This window comes from Varroa jacobsoni, unplaced genomic scaffold (assembly GCF_002532875.2).
Source record: "Varroa jacobsoni isolate VJ856 unplaced genomic scaffold, vjacob_1.0 scaffold_742, whole genome shotgun sequence".
In the NCBI taxonomy this organism is placed as follows: domain Eukaryota; kingdom Metazoa; phylum Arthropoda; class Arachnida; order Mesostigmata; family Varroidae; genus Varroa; species Varroa jacobsoni.
The window spans coordinates 47,862-68,775 of NW_019213644.1; the positions used below are offsets into that span (position 1 = coordinate 47,862).

General features: G+C 38.4%; 2 protein-coding genes across 3 annotated transcripts; one reads left to right on the forward strand and one right to left on the reverse strand.

Moving 5' to 3' along the window:
• The first annotated feature begins 244 nt into the window (after positions 1-244).
• On the forward strand, positions 245-7,832 carry LOC111263194 (mitochondrial proton/calcium exchanger protein). The gene is made up of 4 exons (XM_022838090.2): positions 245-2,344; positions 4,412-5,335; positions 5,506-5,675; positions 5,928-7,832. Exons 1-4 carry the CDS (start codon positions 1,360-1,362, stop codon positions 6,111-6,113), a joined length of 2,265 nt encoding a protein of 754 aa, XP_022693825.1. The 5' UTR covers positions 245-1,359; the 3' UTR covers positions 6,114-7,832.
• A 798-nt stretch (positions 7,833-8,630) lies between these two features.
• Positions 8,631-17,102, reverse strand: LOC111263197 (uncharacterized). Of its 2 annotated transcripts, none has more exons than XM_022838096.2 (9): positions 16,923-17,102; positions 15,820-16,023; positions 15,224-15,357; positions 13,540-13,632; positions 12,873-12,980; positions 12,271-12,437; positions 10,458-10,672; positions 10,150-10,343; positions 8,631-9,669 (listed from the first exon to the last, which is right to left on the reverse strand). In XM_022838096.2, exons 2-9 carry the CDS (start codon positions 15,965-15,967, stop codon positions 9,376-9,378), a joined length of 1,353 nt encoding a protein of 450 aa, XP_022693831.1. In that variant the 5' UTR covers positions 15,968-16,023; positions 16,923-17,102; the 3' UTR covers positions 8,631-9,375. The 2 variants fall into 2 exon arrangements, with proteins under 2 accessions (XP_022693831.1, XP_022693832.1); XM_022838097.2 differs by lacking the exon at positions 16,923-17,102 and adding an exon at positions 16,758-16,912.
• Positions 17,103-20,914: the final 3,812 nt, after the last annotated feature.

Sequence of the window (20,914 nt, forward strand, 5' to 3'; positions counted from 1 at the left end):
CTGATATGGCAATAGATCGTCTTCTGATTCTACTCGATAGAAATGTATAGTCAAATAAATGGTTATCAGGTTTTGTGAATTGTGCAGCTGGCCAGATAAATGAAAAGAGGTTCTGATTATTAAATTTTTGGCAGTATTATGATTGACTTTTTCTTTGTATAACAGTTAATTTATTTTTACGCGGCACAGATACCGCTTTACATAACGGTGACTAAGTTCAATTTTAATCAACGTTTGCAAGGAGGGAAAAGCGTCTTATGAATTCGTCATAATACGGCATATTAGCAGGTACAAATATATAAATATGTATATATATAGAAGCGCACAGAACATTACTCATAACTGATTATAAAGTGTGAAAAGTGATTTGAGGTATCGATGTTATCATGTTCTAAACCCTTAGGACATGATCAGCTATGACAAGCCTTAGGTGAATTCTTAGTTCTTAAGTGTGAATGTTTAATTTTGATAAGATAACCAACAGAACAGCACCGACTAGATTCTGTTTTCCTCCACAGTAAGTATAATAATAAGGACACCAAATGCATGTTGAGCCGATTCTTTGATTCCCAGCAGTCGATGAAGCAACGACGGTGCAGGAATCAGGATATCGCATAAGTTGGTTGCATAAGATGTGAATCAGATCACCTGCTTGTAAATTGTAAATATTATAGGAGCTTTTCATCTCTCAATTAAGGGAACGTTGTTTTATGGTAACTATATTGACATTTTGCTATTACAGAAAAGGGTCGTTGTATCCAAGTGGATGCCTGAGCGCCTAATAATTCTACGATGAGCGACATCAGTAGTAGAAGTAGTAATTTTACACATAAACCATAATTAAGGCCAGAGGTCTTCAGATCTTGAATTTTGCTTGAAGTTGCTGCCCTAGTTTGAAATCCTCCGCGCGCGCGCGTTACCTTGATCCTTCGCGCACTCCTTAGTTCTCCTATTCCCCAGCCAACCACAACTATGCCCTTGTGTCGTGGTGTCGCTAACGCCAGGGACAGCCCAACTAGTTAGGACGTGTTCCGCCAATTATCGAGCCAGCGGAAAGTTTTTTGTTGTAGTTTCTGTGCACACGCTGCGGCGAAGGGAAGGCCGATCGGTTAGTTTCCAGACACATAAACCCGTGTTAGTGCGTTTCGAGGATCTGGGTTGCTAGTTGAATAAACGGCGGGTTAGTGTCTGTTGTTCGGTCCTAGTGGTTGAGTTGTGCAAAACAATTCGATCAGACCTGTGGGGGTGCGTGTGAACCCATATTCGTTATGATCCCTGTTTGTGTTCTAGGTGTCTAGATATCTTAAGCGTGTACAGTGCTTATTTCTGTGCCTCCCGATTAACATAACGTAGTTTGGGATGTATCGTCTGTGCCTCACTCCGCTGCGGGTCACCCGTAGCGCGTTAACTTTTCGGGCAGTGACCCAGCATAAGGCTAACCAATACTTTAATTATAAGACGTTCACACCGGCCGTTGCGTCGTCGTCCGCATTGGTACATAGACGAGGAAAAGGAAACAGCAGGACGTACGTTTTCCCACAGTATCATCTATATTCGACGGCCATACCACAAGGTTCACGGTCCACTCAACTGCCCCCTCTGCCACCTACGCCGCCGAACAATAGAGAATCGAAGGAAGAAGTGGCAAATCCTTCTTCTAAAGTTGAGACAACTGTAAAAGCCCTCATCAAGGAAGAAGTTGACAAGAAGACAAATCAGCCTACGGCGAGCGCTTTTGTTCAGCCTGAAGGTTTGCAAGAAGGGGTCATTCCACCACGGTCACTAATGAAACGAATTATCGACGAACTTATACATTACTATCACGGGTTTCGGTTGTTATTCATCGACATTCGAGTATGCAGTCGACTTCTGTATCGGATACTTAATGGCCAGGACTTAACACGGCGTGAGCATAAACAATTGGTTCGAACAACATCTGACCTGTTTCGACTTTTGCCATTCTCAGTGTTTATCATCGTACCTTTTATGGAGCTGTTGCTACCGGTGGCACTGAAACTCTTTCCAAACATGCTCCCATCGACGTTCCAATCAGCCAAGGACGAGTCGGCGAAGATCAAGACGCAACTGAAGATGAAGTTAGAGATGGCCAAGTTTCTACAAACAGCCTTAGATGAGATGGCTGTTAAAAAAAAGGGTGAAACTCACTCTCATGCGGCAAAGGAGTTTGCTATGTTCTGTGAGAAGATCCGAGAATCTGGCAATTTCGCTAGCAGTGAAGAAATCCTAAAGTTTTCAAAACTGTTCGAAGACGAGATTACACTAGACACACTGAACAGGCAACAGCTGGTTGCACTCTGCAGATTACTTGATATACCCACATTAGGTTGGTCTGATTAGCTAGCCACTTAAACTTCTAAAGATTTAGTTAATTTGTTAGGTATATGCCGAATCAACGTGCGACTCCAAAGGCATGAAATTAGCCACCAGTCTATTCAATGCGCACAATTTACTTAAACGCCATCCGATTACAGCACCTGTTTCCAAACAGTAATTTCTTAAAGAAGCGGATCCGATCCAAAGAATCCGCAGGGAGCTTGTGAAGTTTACAACCCTAAGTTTGGTGCCATCGGTATTGACCTACCGCGCAGGCGTTTTTTCCGCTTTGCTTTGTGAGAGCCTATCTTAAACGTGAATTGGTTCAGTCTTTCTAATTGCGTAAGATCGTGTGATGTACTCTTTCGAACACTTAAAGCATACTTATCAAGAAAGAAAAGGACATTTTTAGTTCTAAGTTTCATATAAGTCTTGGGTTTAAATCTAAATTGAGTTTGAACTACTGTGATTTTTTTTATTTAAGGTAATAATGTGCACGTAGGAAGCTTTGCATTTTATATTCGAAAGTCAAAAAAAAAATAGTCATCGAATGAGTAACTTAGCCATTAGCGTGAATTCTGCGCAGAGTGTCCGATTTGATTATACCGTATGCATTGTTCCCTCTCTTGTGAATCCCATATGGAAAGAGTTCAAAATCCAGGTGTAGACATGACCTGTAATCTTGCTGATTTCAATACCTGTCGATTCGATAACATTCCGTTGGAATCACACGCGAAATGTGATACTTTAGCTTAGAATTAATGCAGATGCATTGAATTTTGCCTAGCAAGCGGCAAGATGAGTTTCTGAATAAATACTAATCAGTTTAAATAAGGATGTTTCGAACTTACTCCCAATTTTAAAAGTATTGCCTGAAGAAAAATAGTTGTTATCAGTTGGCTAACATCTGCAGTAACAATAACAATACCATATCATTACTAGCTATTGTATTTTGCTATACCAACAACGTTTATGGCATCTTTGCAATTAGACAACACTATCTTGAGTTGATTAGAACATGCGATGCGTTTCCGTTGTTTCACATCGCTACTAGTTGTATTGTCTCTGTACTGCTCGCGCCTTCCAATCGCAAGAGCACATGTGCCGATTGGTGTCATTTTGGCCCTCACTGCTTTCCTCGCGCCAAGCGGCTCCGGTGGCTGTCTTATACCGTATGACAACACATTGTCATTTTAGTAGATCCTTGTATAATTATGGCTTGGCCGTTCTTTCTAACCCGTCTGGGAATCTAAGGGGGAGCGTACGCGTACGTAGGCAAATGTGATATGTGTTGCAGTCGTCGCCGCTGTGGCTGCTTCCCAAAATAGAATCGACTACTGCAATAAACCGCTGATCGTATTGGCTTGTAGCTTTACTAACAGGTCACCATTAGTTCTTTCGCCTTGTGTCAGCAAGAAGAGTAGCTGACGCCCGCTTGTTAAAGCGAGAGCAGCAGCAACCATTGCGCGAAGGTAATGTTCTCCTGCCACACTCTTGCAGGCTTCGCTGTATTGTGTCTGTTAGTATAGCTTATAAAAGCACGTATCGACTCTAAAAGCCCACACCGGTATGGTGGCGCGTAACGTCCCTATGGTGGACCACATGGCTTGAAAAGGTCATGTGCCTTTTATTGGCTAACGAATGGATGTAACGTCATACACTGAGATTAAATCAGGCCACATTATGGGTGAAGAAGTGTAGATGTGGGCTGGGCATGCACGAGCGTGTGCTGGGCATTGCACAGTAGTGAACTATTCGGAGTAATAATCTTGTCGATGATTTAATTAACAGCTATTCAACAAGAGGGGAATGCAAGGGGCCAAAGGTTAGGCCGCATGATACTATTATTATCGTGTGTATCGTCCTTACCGCGCGTTATAGGTAAAATTTACTTGACAGCTTTCAACGGGCATAGCGATTTCAGCTTGAAGCTCAGTTTCTGATAAGGACATGTCAAATTTAAGTGATTTTAGTTGACGCAGAATAAGAGGTACTGCATTGATATTTTTTTGTTTTTCTTATTCACAAATGATAAAACCGTTTAAGCCAATTTAAATTAGTGTTTCTGGATTTGCAGGAACCACACAGGTGCTTCGATTCCAATTACGGATGCGACTAAAAAACCTGAAAAATGATGACGCCCTTATAAAGAAAGAAGGCTTGGATGCATTGACAGTTCAAGAGTTGCAACAGGCATGCCGTGCTAGAGGTATGCGTTCTCTAGGGGTGCCCGAGGAAAAGCTGCGATACCAACTTAACCAGTGGCTTGATTTAAGTTTAAGGGAATCCATTCCCCCATCTATGTTACTTCTTTCGCGGGCGATGCTATTGCCAGAAAATGTCAATCCCACAGAGCAGCTTAGGGAAACTATTTCTCATCTACCAAAAGAAGCGATTACAGGAGCGAAGTATAAGATTGGTGAGGTTGAAGGCAAAGTCGATAACCGTACAAAATTAGAGATCATCAAACAAGAGGAGCTCGCCATTAAAGAAGAACAACGCGAAGAGAAACGGGCTCAGATGGAGGAGAAGGTCAAGGAGACAGAAGCTAGAAAGCGGCTCGAAAAAGAGATAGAAGATATCGCTGCAGAGATTTTAGTTGCGAAAGAAGAGCGTCTTATTGACAAAGCTAAAGTAATTGCACCCACCGAGGAGGAGCAGAAATTGTCGAAACAAGATCTCGATGAGCTGGAAGGAGCCCTCGAAAATATCGCTGCCGAAAAGAACCGGCTGCTTATTGAGAAGGAAGAGATCGAGGAATTAAAGAAGGAAGTCCAGGAGTACGAAGAGGATGTACAGGAACTCGTACAAGTTACAAAGGGCACAGGTGAGCTACAGGAGGCTAAGGGTGCTCACCGACTGTATAAAAAGGTTAACTCGATGATCAAGAGTCTCGATACTATTATCGAGAAGTTAAATGATGAAAAGAAGGAGCTTAAGGAACAAGAAACTATTATCAAAGATCAGGCGACGGCTGAGTCTGTGCGAGACGACATCATTGGTACGTGATTTTGAATAAGCATCTTAACATAATTTGCAAGACTACACAGCCCTTATGCGTCATATATTTAATTATTAAGTTTTTTTTCGGACATTAGTTATACCGTGTTGATATATCGTGTTCAACATCAAAACTAATTTACGCTTCGCGTTAAATGTAATGTCCTGCAGGTATCAACGAATTAATGCTTTCGATGCGCAGACTTCAGAAGACCTCCGATGACACTCGAATCCAGATGATTCAGGAGATCCTTAACACAATCGATTCTGACCACGATGGGAAGATCGAGATTGACATCGTGCTCAAGGTCATTGACGCCGTAGGCCGTGAAAATGTCAAGGTCCGTTCAATATATCCAAGTAGCTCATATAGACTAGTCGAGACAACAAGCTTGATTATGGAGCTTGAGTCACGTTACTAACGGATTTTAATAATTAGTTACACTATCACAACACAAGCAGATTTACTTTTTAGTATGTTTTTTTTTAACTTGATGGAGAAGCATGTGGGTGACTTCTTCATCACACTGGTTTGAAAACGTAAGACTTTTATGTTAACAAATAATGTCTGCCAATGTGTATTCTCTCCGCAGGTTTCACCAAAGCATATGAAAGAAATTATTGAACTGATGCTACGAGAAGAAGCAATTAAGAAACGTGAAAAGGAGGAGAAGGAGCTTGAACAGGTGACAGCAAAAGTCAGTACTGATAACGGTAACGATGCCTGCAAGCCTACCACTTCAACATCAGAGGGCGGAACTCGTGCACCGCCCTCGTAGCCTAAGCAATTTTGGGAGAGGGGATCAAGAGCGAATTTAGGACTTCTAGAGATTAATTAATCCTAAATCGGGGTGTTATGTAACTACGTTACTATGAAAGTTATGTACAAGCGCATGTTCAAACTTTGCAAATGTTACTTTAGCGTGATTAAGTAGACTGAGTAAAATACAACTCCTGTGTCGATACTAATCTGCGACAAGATGCTGAAACCCAAGAGACCCTTTAGTGGTTAAGGGCTGACGAATCGACGTGAAACACTTAGGTAGTACTTTGTCCAAAAATGTAGCACATCTTACATAGAAGGACCATAACTATTATATGTATAGTACTTTAAGAAAAAGATTTCATTTTCTATACGGTGTTTCAGATAAAAGATTTATCGACCTTCACTAGCGCATTATGTTATGTGTGACATTTAAAAGAAAAGACAATATATAAGTACAACTGCACAATGCAAATGTCGCTATTGAAACAGCTACTTACTGGACAAATAGGGTGTTTCAGTAAAACTTTAATTAGTGCATAAGAAGCAAAAAACACGTATCACGGACACATCCTTCGCGCGCAAACATACACAGGCACACAAACCATGAAGCTTTCCTGTTGAAAGCTGAGTATTGCTGAACGATCGTTAACAATCAATTATCTATGTAAAAATTGTCTGCCTGCTTCTTAACAATGGGCTGCAATGTAAAGAGTACAGCTTCGCCATTATCGTTTGAAATGGAGCTTTTAAAGCTGACTATCATAGCGTAGTGAGCGTCTAAAAAATACAGCAGAACGGGGTTATTTAGGGGTTAACATAGTGAGAATAGAGTAACAGACAGTGAAGTAAAGATGAAACCGGTGTCTTTCGGTGTAATTAAAACATATGCACAAAAACTGTAGATTAGGAAGATACCAACCAAGGGTTATTCCTGACTCCCAGTGTACTTATTGGTATACTCACTGACTGTTAAACCGTAGTGTGTCTGCTGGTTTAACTATTTGTGTAAGAAAGTAAGGCGGCAGTGGCATTGTCTGTAATAGGATAGAAACATATTCGGCGAGTCGATGGCTAGTTATAACCTGTTATTTGATTGATCCATTTTGGGAACATTGCAATCTTTTATTTACGACTATGCTATTTTCGGTTAATTTTTTAATAAACTATTTTTATTATATAGAATAAGAACAAAAAAAACGCAAGACACGTAACCAATCGTACTGTAAGAACATATACAAGAGAAGATAATGTAAGTGCACGAAGTCTTGGTTAGAAGGTAATACGCAAAAGAAGTGAAAACGATCTGTATGTCAGCAGTGGCTCTACTTTCGGTATTCATAAAAACATAATATACGTGTATAACAGTCCATATATACATTATACATACATATATATATATATATATATATATATATATATACATATATATATATATATATATAGCGAAAAACAAAAACAAAACAGCTAAGAAGAAATATATATTTACTTTGCGGTTAAAAAATGTTAGCAGTTTTTTTTTATATATTACATATATAAACAAGAAACGTAACTAGCTTTCGTGTTTTTTAAGAGAAAGATGGATGTAAGCAAAGGTGGTTTATCAAAATGGCATAACGATGTAAACTGGGATGCGTAAAATGGATACACATCGCTGTTAATATTTTTTTTGCTCTGTTGGTTGATCTGCTAATACTAGAAAGAGTAAGAAATAACAAAATATATTGCCCATAAATTACACGTCTTTTCCATCGGATTTCCTTACATTAGTTAATTCCTTTTTCGAGCATAGAAGTACAAATTTTCAATTACATTTCAGGTGTCGTATTTCGTTCCGTTTGAGAACTGAAACTTATTCAAATACAGCTTAGTTAAAACGAGCGAATCAGTTGACATAGTTGCTTTATAAAAAAATAAAGGAAGCAGCTATGCACGGTGATATTTATAGCAAAGTTATCTAATTTTAAAGACCTTTTGTAATCTTTCGCGTAGAGTTTTTGTTTAAAAAAAAAACCTAGTGGAAGTTAAGTACTTTTCCATCTATAACACCTCCTTATGACGAGCGTAACACATAGCCAAGACGCTTGTGCATCGGTGTGGTATCAGTCGTACTATAGAATCTTCTCAAGCGCGCTCACAAGTGTCCGCTCAGGCATTTAAATTGATAGCACTAATAATGCCTTTAAAACAGGCCGCTTTACTTATATAGAGCTTGCAGCTAACGCATTTTCGTGAAACTCGAACAATGTCCTTTCTTTAATGCATGCAAGTCGAGGAAGCTGTCAGCTTTCGCGTGTGCCATAACATCATTCACATACATTCCTAGTTTTGTAAAGGCCATATGCAACAAACGTTTATTTTCGTAAGAGGTCTCTTCAGCTATCTCCTGTTATGCTTTATTTAACCAAACAGCGAATTTAGTCCTTTCGACTGTCAGTACTGCTTATTATTATTATATATCCCTTAGAGCACTCTTCTTCTCATACAAAAGTACCTATTTTGTAAGAATGAACAAAGAATAAATTACAGCTCATACAGTTCAACAATAGAATAGATTTACTTTGCAAATTTGGTATACAATTCACGCAGGCCGAGTATGCCTAACGACTTAAGAACGACTCAGCAAACTTCACAAGCCATTATTATCTCTAGGATCGTCGTATCTAAAGATACACTTGAAATTCATTTTTTCAGTGGGAATACAATATTGGATTACCGTGTGTAAAAATAGAAACGCTCTTCATTAAAATCGTTGTTCAGAAAACCATTTTACCATAATGAAAGTTGCATCCAATACAGGTTGCAATTCAATAAAACTCTACAAATGTATTTGCCAAATATTCCATTCACGTATGTTATCACTGAAATCCCGTTGTTTTGTACGTGTGCTTGTTCTTCTAGTTACTAGTCACATGAACATCACAATAGATTTTGTTGTCCTATAATCTAGAACGTGTAATTACTGTCTATAATGAACGGTTGCAATATCGAATTACGAAAAAAAATTCCGACGTGATTCCGTAGGGCACATTAAACACTAAATTATTTTCTTCCTGTCCGAGTGCAATAATTCATAGCCGTTGTTATGACTAAGTCATTGTATCGTAAATTTTTGTGATTTATTCTACTCACCACATGCATAGCAAAATACTCAATAAAAGAAATATTTTCAAATGAGACTCGTTTGTGTCTATGCGCATGTGTGTACATATGTGTAAAATGTAATGACGATAACTGATAGCATTAGCATCTAGTGCGGCTTTAAATGCTGTGTAGAATTATTCCGACGGTGCTGATTGAGGCCCATTATTTCCTCCGCCGCCGATGGGATAAATAGCGCTAACATCCGGTGAATCTACCGCCATCAAGTCTAAAGGCGAGGCGCCCTCAGGTAAATAATTCGAAACCATTTCTCCGACAGTTCGTTGTGACATCCCGGAGAGGCGCTCCGGCGTATCTAGATCAACGCAATGCGTCATTGTTAATGAAGCACCGTCCGTCGATTGCTTGTGTTTAGGTGACGATGTCGTAAGGTTGGATGAGCGACGTGATCTATTTTCCATACCGCGCACCTGAGCAGAAAAATGAATTGACATGAACAACAACACCACCAGATATTCGTATTTAATTTATTGAATAAGGCAAATGTATCCGGACAAACACACGACCCCTGCGGTAATTACTTCACGTGGCACGGACAAATTCCAATTGGCGGCCTCTTTTTTTATCTAATTAAGTTATGACATATGTGTCCTTATATCCCTTATATGGAAACGTATTTTTGTAAAATCATGTTTTGAATTGTTCCACCAACTATGTCACTTGCATTTGTCATCTGAAGAATATCCCTCTTTAGTGAAATGATTCTTTCTCTCGAATGTATTTTTTTTTTGTACTTCGTTGCAAAATTTCAGCATTAGTGGCTCTCACACAAAAAAAACTACATTTTTGGCGGAAACAGTAGCATCTTAACGTGAACAGGAAAAACATAATTTAGTGATATCTACATTATCTAGTAACAAATAAAACATTTAACGGCGCAGTCTACAAACCTGCATAATTTTCGTGTCAATGGGCCGCGCATTTTCTTTATCTCTACCGTCTTCTACACCATCAGGTTGTGGTTTATCCTGCTCTTTTTGAGGCTCAGCTTGAATTGCTCTGACTTGCGCTAGCTTCTGGAGAACGAAGGTTATTCGACCATCTTGAATAACCGGCAGTAACTCTTGGAGCATGTTGTTCATTGCTTTAATAAGTTAAACAGAAGAGTGATTATCGCTAAAGGTTATCTAAGACGTAACGTACCGTATAAAAAGCATCCGCAACTGTGAAGGAATAGTAGTAAACTGGTCATACATACAGTTTTTTTGTTCCTGCGACGCCGGAGGCACGCTTATACCTCGAGCTTTGGCAAATTCAAGGTACTTGAAAACGGCCGCGCGTACATTACAACCTTCCGCATTCACTGACTGGCGAAGGAAAGCCACGGGATCACGCGGATCAGTGTCGGCAGTTTTAGGAGGTACCATATAGGTCTGATTTCCATCAATTGCTGTTTTTATAAGATTGGTTTGTCTGTAATATTCAAATATGATTTTTTACAATGATAATAGCTGTGATGCAAAGGTATGATAGATTTGGAAAAGAAAATTTGCAATGCGGCGACTGCAGATCGAGATCTCAGTAGTCCCCCGATAGTGTGATATCGGCAGTTAACGAGTTCCGTATCCATATATAAGATTGTTTTGAGAAACTTAACAATCATTAATCTCAAATTTAAGGGTGACGCCATTTTATAGTGGTGCGACACATCGCGACACTTTGCTCAAAAAAATTTTCTTGTGCTCTTTGAATGTGAAACCGCGAATTCCGTTATCACTCAGGCCTATAGTAGTCAAGTTGCTAAGTTGAAAATCAAAAAAATTTGACATGACTCATCTTGGAGTTACAGTGGCTAGGATATCTCGCCTTATAAAGCTTTTATCTGGCAAAGGTTTTACTACTAAGATTACCTTAAGCCGTTCGACAAAATTTGGAAAGAAAGCTTTAAACTCATAAATGACGCTGAAAATTTTTTTCAAATGTGAATAGTTATGAGTTGAGGGTTATGGTAGAAGCCAATTTAATTCAAAATCTACGAGTGTCAACACTTGGGATTTGATGAATGTAAAACAGCAATGTTCGAGATGATCGACACAAATGTCATGTCCCTTTAACGACTAGTAAAAGTTATAGCCAAAAAGGAGGCGTGTAAGTGACCTTTTCTCATGTAAAGTCCTGTGTGCCACGCAAGCAATTATAAAGCAATAGATAGTATACTGGTTTTACTCTAAATGCATCATAACAAAACACCCTTGAGTAAAATGTGGAATTATAATTATCAAAATACGACACTTCTTTAAATGTGGAATTATAATTATCAAAATACGACACTTCTTTAAGTCAGTCAAATAAGCTGACAAAAATAGATGGCTGCCGCATGACTTGAGCGAAAATAAACAGACATAGCTTCTCTTTGTGTTCACGATAAAACAGATTTATCTAAATCGAGGCGTGACTTAAACTAAAAAACATACTCTAAAATAATTACAGGCGGCCGCATCAGTGGGTGGATACAACTGAACCCGCGGAACATCACTCTAGATGTAATGTACAGCTGCAAAAATGTATGGCTTTTGTTTGATGGTATAATGCCAATGTTATTTGCCACAGTCTCATTCGTCTTGGCTTACGGGTAAAGTGTATTGTTTACAATTAAATGGGATAAAAACTCATGCTGAGCAGCCAAGGCTAAAGAATGAAGCGAAACCGTTCCTAGTGAACAACAATGCTCGACCTGACGCCACAAGAATCAGTGATAAAAATACAGGCGTTACAGTTGGAGGCTCTATGTCATCTATTATAGTTGTTAAACACTTCTGTTGAAATTTCAATAATTTCTTGGGAATGAAATGATTCAAATTTCAACATGCCATTGAAATTGCCTTTCAAGACTTACACTCCAGTACCTCAGACTTCTGCAGAAGCATTTACGAAAAAATTTTCTACCTATGCACTGTTTTTTGAATAGAATTAAAATACAAAAAAAATCTAGCCTGAAACCGTTACCCAAGATTCATAGTAGGCGAATTTTTTTTAGGCTAAGAAATATCAAAATTTCACGGGAGTCAGACCTACGAATATCATCGAGGTTGAACGTCTGATCAATCGGCCGCAGCACGACTGGCGGATCTATAGTCGACGTTTCTGACAACCCCTTCTTGTCATCTGCAATAATAGTCAAATCTTTCGTTTGAGTGGCTTTTTTCCGTTCTTCTCGAGACGGCTGAAACTTGAATTCCTACATTGAACAAAATCACAAACATCTTGCCTTTAGTAAGTGCTTTCTTTGTCTTGTTTTGACGTCACAAAAGCAACTCGTTAGAACCATACCAGGCCGATGTTAAACTTTGTGCACGTCGTTTCTGGTTTTACGTTAATCGTATGAGAAAAATCTCTTTAAAAAAATTTAACAAACGTTTAATCAATTCGATTTGACAACATTCATAACCTTCTGCAATAGTTAAGAAGTACACGATTGCTTTATCATCACAGAACATGATATTAAACTCGATAGGTAATTTAGAGAGGAATGGAGGGTTACGCTGAGTGCGCCTGTTATATTGTTGTACTAGACCGGAGTTGCACTATGAAAAGGACTAAGCTTCTGATTAGATGCACATCATTATCTGCTTGTAATCTGTAAAATAATTTAGAGCAAATTAAAAGTACAAACCGTTGGAACTGTAACTGCTTTAAATTTCGTGGTTGGCGCGACCACCTTGGGACGTTTCTTTTTTTCAACTTTAACTACCGGCTGCTTCACTGTCACTGAAACATTTACCTACGAACGGTATAAGAGAACAATATGAACAGCACATAAAGGGTAGGTTAGTGCGTTACTTAAGTGGTAAGGAAATTGGCTGGAGAACGAACCCATTATTCTGTATAGGCTACCCGGGTAGGACAAACCTTGTTACCGTTAAAGGCCGAAAAGGACAAGTGTAGTGTTTGCTTCTGTTTATAAGAAATATATGGTACTCTACACAGAACCAATTATGGAACTGGCCTCGTTAACTCCCGCCGCGTGATCCCTACACCTAGCACGTAGTTCTCTATAGCTTACCTTCAGGTGCCGCTCCAGTTTTTGAAGGCTAAGAGGCATCTGTTGAGCATCTACCTTTTATGTAGAATTTTGATATGTGATGCTGAGACAAAAACTTTAGCAAAATGCGAATAAGATTTTAGTATGGATTTGTAAGGAAATACTAAAGCGCTCATAATTGTTGATGAGTATTTTGGAAATGATTTTGAATCAGTATAACGGCCCTCATCACTTCGTACGATCAATAAAAATAATCCATTTAAATTCTTTCAGTAATGTACTTGCTTAACCAATGTACCTGTCCGCCACGATAAAATTTTATGTCAGGCGCGAAGACTTTTACGGTAGCGCGAAACGATTCCTTCGGGTCCACAGCTGTCACCTCAAAAATCTAAAAAACAAAACGTAAATACGATATAACTTAACAATTGAATTCGGGTATCGATGCCATTTTTAGTGAAGGCTGCCCGGACAAGATTCGTGTATCTACTGATTGCCATTTAGTGTACCAACAAACTACGATTATGTGATGTATCTCCGCTGATGAATATTTCCGCTATTATATTATATATAATATATATAACAAACACTGCAAGGAGCATAGATGCAACTCAATGTTCGATTTTCAAGTGCTCAATTCCATATATCGAAGTAGCCCCACTATTTATTTGATTTATCGGAAAAAACCGTTATCTAACTCTGGTAGACGCGTGTGTTGAGATAAGAAATGCTGTTCTATCATGCAGTCATTTAGCAATTAAAGCATTTAAGGTAATAGCCAAAAACATCCATTTATTGAGGTAATTTAAGAACTTCTGCTAATTACCTGATTAGACACCATAACATACGTACGAACAAACCGTTAACGTTTTGTCCGTGGCCACTGATAGGTACACTTAAAATACGAATAGTCAAATAACTATTTATTAGCCTGTAATGATAGATGTAGACCGAAGCATAGCAACGCTCACAAGGATCATATAGTTCATCGATCAAGTACTAAGATATTTAGCGCACCAAGGTAAATTTTAAGTCGAATCGTTTGCGCTCCGCAAATCGGTCGTTATGCCTCACCCATGTCTCCAGAATAAAGGCCTGGGCTTATCACAGAGGTATAAAGTCACAATCATCCGAAACCAAGCTAAGTAGAGATCCTATTCCCATTAGACCTGCTGCAAGTAGAAACGCCAAACCGAACCCGGCGAAGCCCCCTCTCAGCTTGCGGCTTCCTTGGAGTCGTTTTGTGAACCGATACGAATCACGGCTTCGAGGCCTGGTTCTGCTTCGCATGTTCCTGCTCATCCTGTGCTTTTTTACTGCTGATCTCTGAGCAAGAAAGCAGATACGTGTGTTACAGCTCCTCGTCTGATAAATGACCCGCTACGTGGTAGAGCTGTCAGTACTACATACCAATATTAAAATGCAGTAGACACCAGCAACGATTCGTTTTTATCCGATATAGATCAGCAATAGTTGACCCAGACCTGTCTTGGCTCTCGGACTTCGTTGGCATTTCTTCAGCAAGTAGATCTCCAGCACGAATCTATTTATTTGAGATTTCAACCCAACATTCAAGTCATCTTCATGTAGGTTTACCGTGCACCGGCTAATAAAACTTAAGCAACAAAATGTCGCTGAATAACGGGTAGTCGTTACATCGGCCTGTGAAGGTCAGTTCTGTCAATGAAAAAGGTACTTTTCTGCCAAATTGCAATTTGGCATTACGATGAAGACGCACGCCGGTTCCAGATTCGTACAAAGGATTCTTCTGAACAAAATCTAGATACGAAAGCTGTTTTATGTAAATACAATTAACATGTTGCGACCTTATTTAGTTAAAAAAGGCTATAGTATTCAATTATTTCTTATTATTATTGTTACAATTTACGAATATCTCACCAATCTTAGATGTAAGGTAGGTTTAGCGTTATATTAAAGTATGTACAATGTTTTTAGGAATGTTAGAAATAAATTTGGCTTACCTCTATAGATTGCGGGCTTATAACCAGAGTCTCAGGCCGGATGGTTAATGGTTTTCCCGGTGGAATCTCGAAATAAATTCTACTTGAAATGTTGTCTATATTTTGTATAGTTAGTAAAGTGGTTCGGCATATTCCTGAGATGGAAGTGTACAGTTGGCCACAGGCGGCAGCGGTCCGCCAGTACACACGATGTGGCGTACATGGCGTAACGAAAGTAATAAAAAAAAATCCAATACTGTTAATGTACGGTTTCTTTTTCTAACTGTAGAATGTATAAGTGGTGTACCTTAAGCTATTTACCGATCCCATTTGATTACCTGGGCATGCGCAATCCATTCTTTATGGCACATCTTTTACTTGTTTATGTCATTTAAAATGTAACATGGAAATATTCACTTAGAATGGAAAATAATTACACAATGGCTGGTTGAAGGAAAGGCGACGCATTGATGAAAGTGGTTGGTACAGAGCATTGAATATTGTTACACTGCAATTGATGAAAAACATTATCGCGCGATCCAAATAACTACTAGAAAAGCTGCTTGAAATATAGTTGTAAACCCTGCCATTTTATTCTTGTCAATGTAGTATTTTACCTGGCTGCGCCAGTGTCATTTGGAGCGACGGTGCTTTTGAAAACGGTTTGAGTAGAAGAAATTCGGAAGGAGGCGGACAAGATTCTTTCTTCTGAGGCGGCGAAAATACCATCGCATACGATGGAGCCGGCGATGTTGATGATGCCATTGTTTAATATGCTTTTCCTGCGCAGTTTATAGAGCTATCCTTCTACCACAAGGAGTCTGTAGATCCAACAAAAAAAATCGAAAATTGGCGGTTACTATTGTCAGGTAAGCTAACCATATACTCAGCTATATTAGGATTTACACATTAATATTAACACAAGTATGCGTACGTTTGTACCAGTGCATTGAAAATGACTATTTAAGGAACACGAAACGAAGCATATTAGGTATGTCAGAAATAATTATTTATTTGAACTAAACTTAATATTACAGAATTCCTGGGAAACAACGCGATAAGCCAAATATAAGCTCAATCTAAAACGAAAAGAGTGCATAATATATAAATTAAGTTTCTTTTTTTAAAGCGAGTACTGTTGCTTTCCGTATTACGTAATTAGAGCCACTTAAAACTGACTAAGGACAACTAACAATGACTTTCCGTTAAAATTTATCTTTAGGGACAACGTTTCTCTACTTCAACACGTATTTCTAACATTGACAACATCTACTTGAGTTACACCAGGCAGTTTTCAAGTTACTCGAAAGTGGTATTCACTACGTATAACAAATCCAGTTAAATTCATAATAAGTGAAAATTTTTGAATGTTCTTTTTGCTTCCGCAAATGTCAAACAGTGAAGTCGACAAAATCTGGCAACATATCGAAGCTGATGTCAGCAGTCGTTATTGAACAGCCAAGGAATGCAGAATACACCGGAGCTTAGTTTTACCAACATTGAAAAAAATTTATTAGTGAATTAATTAGTTTTTTTTTTATTCAGAAACACATACATTTGGATTATGAGCGCCCGACACTTTCCTCTGCAAAATTGACACTTAACTAAGTACTTCGGCAATAAAACGATGCAGGATATTTACTGTGGTGTTTGAACATTTTAACTAATTTTGTCACTTAACGTTATTTTATCAGGTTGCATTAGGCTACATTTAACTTACATTAAACAATTAATCAATTACTAAGAATATCTTATTAGCACTAATGGGTTTCGTAAGTCCCGTCTGTGGTGAGCACCGTCTTATCATTCAACATTCAAGATTTTTTCTTTGCATCCAAACGTTCACGATCTTTGTACACAGAGGACATACAACGTCGATTTGAATTTGAATCGCGAAACTCAGTAGATCTCTCGAACAATAAAATTCGTCTGCGCAGTCGCGGGAGAATTTGAAAAATACTACAAATATCGATCTTTTGTTTCTTTCCACCGAGCCACAATTGTGGACTTTACATTTAAGTTCATTTACCGTGGTTTTTAAAGTGATCTTCGTCGAGGATAACTACGACATATAATTAACAAGACTCTTATAGAACTATTACCCAATTCAAATAGGTAGTATAGCAAGTGATAGCAGAAGAATATACCTTTTATAAGCGGGTTAGTTTGTTTGTTTTTGTTTTTCCAGCACTACTCTTATGACCTTGTCCGCTGCGTTAAGCTGCTACTTTTGCTGAGACCCTCCAGGCAAGGACACGCTCCTGACAAGTAAGATATTTTATTCTTCTATTATGTAGTATGTATCGCTTTCTCTACACAATATCATTATCAAACATTTTTTTTAAATATAAGAGAGGTGATTCTGAAGCCTCAACGCCAATGGCTTGTCCATTCAAAATTCATTTGAAGCACTCATGGAGTAAGTCTTCGACTGATTGCATTCAAAACCTATGTCCCTTGCCGCGATTGATGCCCACCACTGGTACGCGATTACGTTGCCTGTGGTGGACAATATTTTAAAAAATAATAAGTTCAAAGTTGATTATAATATGATAAAGCATATATGACTGGACTCTTTTGTAAGAACCCACGTTGACGGGACATTGTTAATTCACGTAATAAATATTCGAATGATCCAATGTTAGTTTGCTCAAATTCGTGTCAAATTCTATTTGAATATCAGCTAAAAGATGATCTCATTTAACAATTTACCGGGTTGTGTCGGTGCAACCTTTTAGAGATATTGATAATGTGCACAAAACACAAGGAAAAGACCTCTAACTTAAGAAAATGTTTCTATTTGTCTATTGATCGAAATATTTTTGTTCACCATAAAATATGCCTTGTCCTTTCTGTTAAAGTTTAGTTGGAAAATGGCTAAAACCGTATGCTGTTAAAACAATCTCATTCACAAATGTGTAGGTTATAAACCTGAGGCAATACGTAATTATTGTGTCATGTACATTGTATATGTGCAACTGAGGATAGTGAAATAGGGTTGTTTGGCTTTATTTGCTTTATTTTTATTGCTTTATTTGTATATATTCGAGTCATGATTAAAAAAAACAACCAGGTTTCTTTTCAGCGCTAAAAATTACTCGTTTATCCCTAAGAAAGAAGAAATGTTTACTGAATAGCGCTATAGGTTATTAACTTGGGATCAGATATGGTTTAGTAGTGGGACTGACATGCCATCAACTATTTGTATATTGTTAGGTTTCTTCCTTGCAGGCAGATGGTGCCTAAAAATTTAACTCCCCAAAATCCATTTTTTCCCACCCAATGTTGAGATTCCCAAAATCAGCTTAGCAGATGACGTAATTTGGCTTATTTGCGTTTGTTTCAGAATGGCTGGCGGTGCTAACCCAGCGACAGAGGCTCAATTTAAAGGCTTCTCGAAGTACTACAACACTACTACTGATCTTGGGCGTACAAACATCGCTAAATCCACCTATGTCGGCTTTCTTATACTTGGCCTGTACTTGTACCTTAAACCGAAGGCTAAAGCTCCAGCGAAAAATGTTTCCGTGAAGGAATAGATACGTTAGCCACTACGTTATTGCTATCCAACATGTGCATGCGCATTTTAATAAAAAATTTTCAGTTAAAAAATAAATACCAAAAATGTAAGGGCCCGTGAACGATCGGCTTTTCGATTCGCATTTTAAAAAATAGGGAGACTGAGCTTTAGAGATTTCGCTGATTACGAGAAAAACAAAAATTTAATTTGGCGAATAAGATCTGTCGGATACCATTTGTGGGTAAATCATTCACCCGTCTTTCACTATGACGAAACTGCAATGCCACAAAAAGGCCAACTATATATCTTCAATAAAATGAAAGAACGAACGTGCGTAAGGATAAAAAGATCTTAAGGAAATCAGCTTAAAACAGTGTCCTTATTGGTCAGTTCGATAGGCGCTAAGTTAATTAGTTATTTAGGAAGCCTTCAAGTTGTAAATTAGCTATTAAAGCTGATGGTATGGGTGATAAGAAATAGCATTACATCTGTTTTGCTGCAGAAGACATCATGAGCAGTTAGACCTTACAAAGTTATATGGGTCTTTCTTAACTGCTTACATAGCTAAATAAGTAGCTGCTTAGGTTACTTGAGGATTTTTACCGTGACGATTAATTCCTGAGAGCTCCAAACGGAGTGACAAACGGAGTAAAATGACATTTGTGAGCGACATTTGTAAAAACATGATAATTCGGTGGGGTAGCAGCACAAAATTCCGCTAGTACAGGCGATCTCTCTGTTAGACGTTTGTCCTGACTTATCTATGTTGCCCTTGCTTTGGTAAGGTAATTACTGAGATGGCAAAGCTTTACACAAAACAATTCAATGAGTAGTTATACAGTGCCAGAACTGCTGTCATGTTGTCATTAGACTTATTTAGCCCGGCAATTCTTTGTGGCCGTTCCGTGTGAGACTGCAAGCAGCGTTCCGTATTTTGATAACAGTAACTTCACGACGATGGATGTACTAATTTCATTATGCTTTAAGAACCTTTGGGGCATTGGTGAAGCAGGTATATTTAGTAATGGATGGCCAACATCGAACAAAATGGATAGAATACTTGAATCGTGTTCCCTGAACGACCTGTTTAACAGGTTGCATTTTATGATCTTTAGTAGTTATGAAGCTAGGAAAAAACTGTACATACGCTAGTCCGAATCAAGGTTCACAATGTTCAATGCTGGCTGTTTAAGTCATCTTGAATTATACAATACAGATTCTTCTTGTACCTGCAACAACTAATGTACATTTCATACCTGACAGGCCGTATGCTATAACCGCATTCTTAGCACGGCAGTCTTTTCGTCTACTTCATCCTTGAAGTCTTTTCACCAAAGCGGTCTTACTATGAGTGAAGTTTAAGGGTTTTAATTGGAAACGGCCACATACTAAAATTTGGAAGTACATTTCTACAGAAAAGACTAATTAGAGTAGTCTGGACATTTTCTTTCTCTAACCTAATTATCTCTAGTATTTGCTTCTAATGTTAGTTTCTCAATAGCCTCCCTCATTAGAAACTGCAACTACTTTCGAAATCACTACTTATAGCGATTGTGCACAGCGTGTCTATGCTTGCTTTACTGTGTTTAGAACTCGAATCAATGGTAAAACTTGGAATGAAATGAAATGGTATGAAAGGGCAATGAGATTTGTGCGACCTTTGCTACCTTTAGCCTATGGTAATTACTAGTTGAAACGCTTCTTAAAGGTTTTTCAAACTAAGCAACTTCAACGACAATTTCTTCGTGAAGCCAATCGTGATCTTATTAATTAAAAATAACATTTTTCCTTTGATGTTACATTCCAGTTGGCTAATTAAGCCACTTGACAGAAACACAATCGTTGACGATTATTTGATGGTAATTGTAGTGAGAACCAATGAGAAAAAATGCAGTTTAAAAAATACTCATATGGCATGTTGTTTTTTTGTTTGACAGACTCCGATTTCGTAAAACCGACGTAGCCATTTCTCCAGTCATTTTCTGGTAAATTCTATTGACTACTTTATGTGCTAACTTTCTCCAGAATTTCTTTTGTACCTGACAGAACACACCTTAAATCACAGCTTCTTTGTATAGATTCCATATGTTAAGGTGCACAGAAATTTGGTTTTGGTCGCTAAATTGGGTCGCTCCTCCATTAACTGCAAAGAGCGTTGATTTTACGCCAGTTATGATACCCAAGGAACGTAA

Coding starts and splice junctions, on each gene's coding strand:
- LOC111263194 (XM_022838090.2), top strand. CDS start 1,360: ATGTATCGTCTGTGCCTCACTCCGCTGCGGGTCACCCGTAGCGCGTTA. Junction 2,345..4,411: donor ACTTGATATACCCACATTAG/GTTGGTCTGATT, acceptor CTGGATTTGCAG/GAACCACACAGGTGCTTCGA. Junction 5,336..5,505: donor TGTGCGAGACGACATCATTG/GTACGTGATTTT, acceptor AATGTCCTGCAG/GTATCAACGAATTAATGCTT.
- LOC111263197 (XM_022838096.2), bottom strand. CDS start 15,967: ATGGCATCATCAACATCGCCGGCTCCATCGTATGCGATGGTATTTTCG. Junction 12,981..13,539: donor AATTTTATCGTGGCGGACAG/GTACATTGGTTA, acceptor TACCGTTCGTAG/GTAAATGTTTCAGTGACAGT. Junction 9,670..10,149: donor TTGACACGAAAATTATGCAG/GTTTGTAGACTG, acceptor TTTTCTGCTCAG/GTGCGCGGTATGGAAAATAG.